At 53.0% G+C, this 3,839-nt stretch overlaps 1 protein-coding gene across 1 annotated transcript in view; it reads left to right on the forward strand.

The window, feature by feature from the left end:
* Positions 1-3,839, forward strand: part of SHANK3 (SH3 and multiple ankyrin repeat domains 3) — a 513,573-nt gene that overhangs the window by 236,580 nt on the left and 273,154 nt on the right. The window contains exon 12 of the mRNA XM_025216389.1: positions 2,721-2,780. Within this exon, the coding sequence (XP_025072174.1) occupies positions 2,721-2,780 (60 nt within the window). The remainder of the gene's footprint in view (positions 1-2,720; positions 2,781-3,839) is intronic.

A 3,839-nucleotide genomic window follows, 5' to 3' on the forward strand; every position in this document is an offset into this window, starting at 1 on the left:
CTGCTCCAGCCAGACTTGAAAAGCAACTGCCTGGGAGGCGCAGCGGCATTTCTATTCAGGCAGGGCTGCGGGTATCCATTGGCTTCGTGGCTCATTATCCTCTTCCCTCGTTCCTGCTAAACTCCTTCCACTGCTCGGGTATTAACAGCCCACTCTCCTTTTTAATTGTCTTAGTGTTTCGCTATTCAAACAATCTTTTCTCCTGCAGTGTTGCTGTCTGTTAGCCATGCCTAGTCATGTCTTTCTCTCATTTCACGGCTCTGCAGACTGTTTTACGCTCTAGCTAAAAACCTTAACTCAGGTGTGGCCCCATTAACTCAGGTGTAGAAATGTCTGACAGTGAAGAATTGGAGGCACTGTCAAGACTCGCAAGACAGCTAGATTTCATTTCATGAATCTGAATATGAGATGTGCATTTAACTATAATGACTACAGGACTAATAACACTACTTCTTTTGACTATTTTTTCCTCGTTCATTGTGCTTTTTTTTTTTTAAATAGTATATATCTAGCAAATTAGCACATATTCCAATAGCTGTATTTATTTTTGTTTAAATCTTAAACTGAATACTGTAGTGCTAGCCCCCTAGGATATTAGTACAACTTCTAGTTTCTCTTTAGTCGGAGAAAAAATGTGTTGCGTTCTATGTAATGATGTGTTGCATCTTCGGCACCCCCATTTCAAATCCTAGATCTGCCCATCGACCCATCCTAGGATTGCTTTTGCTTTTCCCATGGCTGCACCATATTGGTAGGTCATAGTCATACAGTGCTCAGGTACTACACCCAAGTCCTTCTCGGTCATTTCCAGCCGATGAACTCCCAGGTTACAGCAGAAACTTGTATTAATCCCAAAGTGCAAGACCTTGCACTAGGTACTATTGGATTTCATGCCATAAAATTACCCCAGCCCCAAGGCCATCCATTTCTTTCTGCATGATATTTCCCTCCTCTCTATATTGCTGATACCTCTGAACTCCATATCATTAGCCGATTTCATTGGTGCATTTTTGCAGTTTGTGTTGATGTCCTTAATGAAAATATTAATGATCTGTGCCAAGGCAGCCCCTTGAGGAACTCCAGCAATAACAGCTCTCCGGTACAGCCCTTCCCCTGCCAGAACCGAGTGTTGTCATCTCCTTTTGCCCTTGCCAACCTTACAGATCTGCTCATCCCACATTCTCCTAATAATTTCCCACCTTGGCACCGGTGTCTCCCCTGATGGGGTGGACATTGGCTTCCAGGCCCCAATTCAGGGCAGTGTTGCAGCCCCTGAGGATGGGTCTTCAATCCCAGGCCTGATTCAGTGCGGCTGTTTGTTGTCCTGGGGTGACTGTGTCAACGTGTGTCGGGGCTCTGCCCCCAGGTCGGCTTCTCCTACACCTCTGCCTTTCCCCTTCTCCGGCAGCCAGCACGACTTCCTCACTGCCGTCCTCTCTGGCTCAAGGGGCCTATAGTTACAGCATAGAGGGCACATCTACACGTTCATTAATGAACCTTAGATACTGTGCATTTAGTTTAGTATTTCCTTAATAAAACACTAACTAAATGCATAGTACCTAGATTTACTTTGCAGTAGCACTGGCAAATGGTTATTTAGCGATGCTTACTGCACATTAGCCTCATAACACTATGCAGTAGGCTACTAGCAGGTTTTTGCCATGACATGCTACTGCACAGTGTTTTTAGGGTAATGCACAGTAAGCGTCTCATGTAGACGCGCCCACTGAGTCTGAAGTGACTTTATGCAGAACGCACCTCCCCTACACACGTTTTGTCCAGATGAGCCTGGAGGCTCGGTGTGGTTGTTGCTTCCCCTCCTGGGGTGTGAAGCCTTCCAGGAGTAGCTGGAGGACACCTCGCTGAAGCTGTGGTCCTTAGCACTTGCTTTGGTCTAAGGGAAGGCTCGTAGGCTGCTTGCTATTCTGCAGCCCAAGCAACGAGGGAGTGCTGCAGCTCGCGGGAGCGTGCGTGGGCAGCGAGCACTGTGGCCTTCCAAAGAGCGTGGAGTATTCCTGTGGCCAGACGCAAGAGACGTCGCTCGGTCGGCACTGCTGGATGTGTGCCCAGAACAGACACCCGGCACCGCGGCCTGCTGAGGCCGGAGGCTGGCTGCTCTGCAGGGAGGGGTGCCCACGATGGAGCAGCGCCGGCAGGGCTGTGGGATCGTTTGTGAAACCTATTTGCATGTGCTGATGCCATCCAGTGAGTGCACCTTACTAAGGGCCGCGTCAAACCCCGTGCTCTTGCTGTCGCTGTGCAGTCACTCAAGCTGTGCGCTCGGCCCGTGCAGTAGTTGCCTCATGTTCCAGACTCTGGGGCTTTCCCCAAGCAAAGGAAAGAGCAGATGGACCCGGGAGAGACCCCACACCTGTTCCTTTTAGTCCAGGACACGGTGTCCTCCGTCGGACCCCAGAGCAGAGGGGTGTGTTCTCCCTATGCACGCATGCATCGTGAGTTTGCACTGTGGCATCAGTCACCAACATCTAAGTTTTCTGCAGATCTGAAAGATAAACTGCCCCCGTCTGCCCCGCCTGGTGCAGTCGAGTCTTCCTCTACCTGTTGTTTGCGCCGTGGTAGTGCTGGGCACAGTACTAACCGCTACAGGTGCAGGCACTCCCTGCAAAGCTTGGAGTCGAATGGCGGTGACCGATGATAACAGATGAACCCAGAGGCATGCTGGGATGTCACTGACATCTCCTGTGCTGTCCGCATTGCAGGACTCTGCAGGGAATGAGGCTGCTCATCGTGGCCACAGCTGAGAGCTACCGTACCGCTTGGTGCGTGCAGTGCCGTTCCCAAGGGAACCGGAGGAGTACCAAGGGCCTCTGGTCTGTGCCGGGGTGGGAAGGACCTGGAGGGGCTCAGGACTTCTTGTCTCGGTTCCCTCCACCGTGTCAGGAAAGTGCGTTTGAAAGAAACCTGGGAATTAGGCAAAAGTCTGCTGATTGCTGTGGCCTGCGGTCGGGATTCTCCAGCCACGGCGGGCAAGTGCCTGTGCCATAAGTCCTGTTTCTCAGTTTACTGGATCTCCTGACTCGGGCTTGGGGCAAGACTTCATTGAGACCCTAAGATTTGGGGGCCAAGAGTTTGGCTTCTGGATGCTGAGATCACTCGACTGAAGGTGTTCTCCGGGCACCGAGACGGCACTACTAGAAAGCAGCCGGGACAGGTCCGCTCAAGGAGCTGGGCGAGGCATGCACCGCGCGATACGGCAGGGAGCAGAGCCCTGGAGAGCCTGGGCTGCGTTGATTCCCGTAGGGGTGATGGTTGAAGCCGTGCTGGTCTAGGGACACCGGGCAGACGAGGTTCTTTGGGTGAATCCCATCTAATAAAAGATCACCTGATTTACCCAAAGAGCCTCAATTCCCAAGTGCAGCCGGAGCTGGCGTGCGCCGGTGGGGCCCGTTTGTCTTCCAGCTCCAAGGAAAGGGCTGGCAGCCGTCGCTCCCCCCGCGGGAGAAGATATTATTTGGGGGGGCTGTACATGGCAGGGCGGAGGAGCGTTTGCCCCGGCCGTCTGCCGCCTATGCTTGTGGCAGACACGGTTTTGAAAGGCTTTTCCCATGTTTCTTCTCTTTCCCACCGTAACTTCCTCTGCCAGGGGACTGTGATGTTGCCCGAGCAAACGTGCTGGGCGGAGAGCACCCTTGCGAGATGTTTTTGCATAAGGCGGCATTCCCTACAGCCGCAGCATCGCTCCAGCGAGGAAGGGGGAGGGCGCAGGACTAAGAAGGGGAAACCCAGCCAGGCGCCGTACCGGCGTTCACAGGCGTCGTGAATCGGCGCGCTCCGTTCCCTGGTCGCTGCGGTGCTCGCAGGACGTGGCAGGGGCAGCC

Source organism: Alligator sinensis, unplaced genomic scaffold, assembly GCF_000455745.1.
Source record: "Alligator sinensis unplaced genomic scaffold, ASM45574v1 scaffold961_1, whole genome shotgun sequence".
Taxonomy (NCBI): domain Eukaryota; kingdom Metazoa; phylum Chordata; order Crocodylia; family Alligatoridae; genus Alligator; species Alligator sinensis.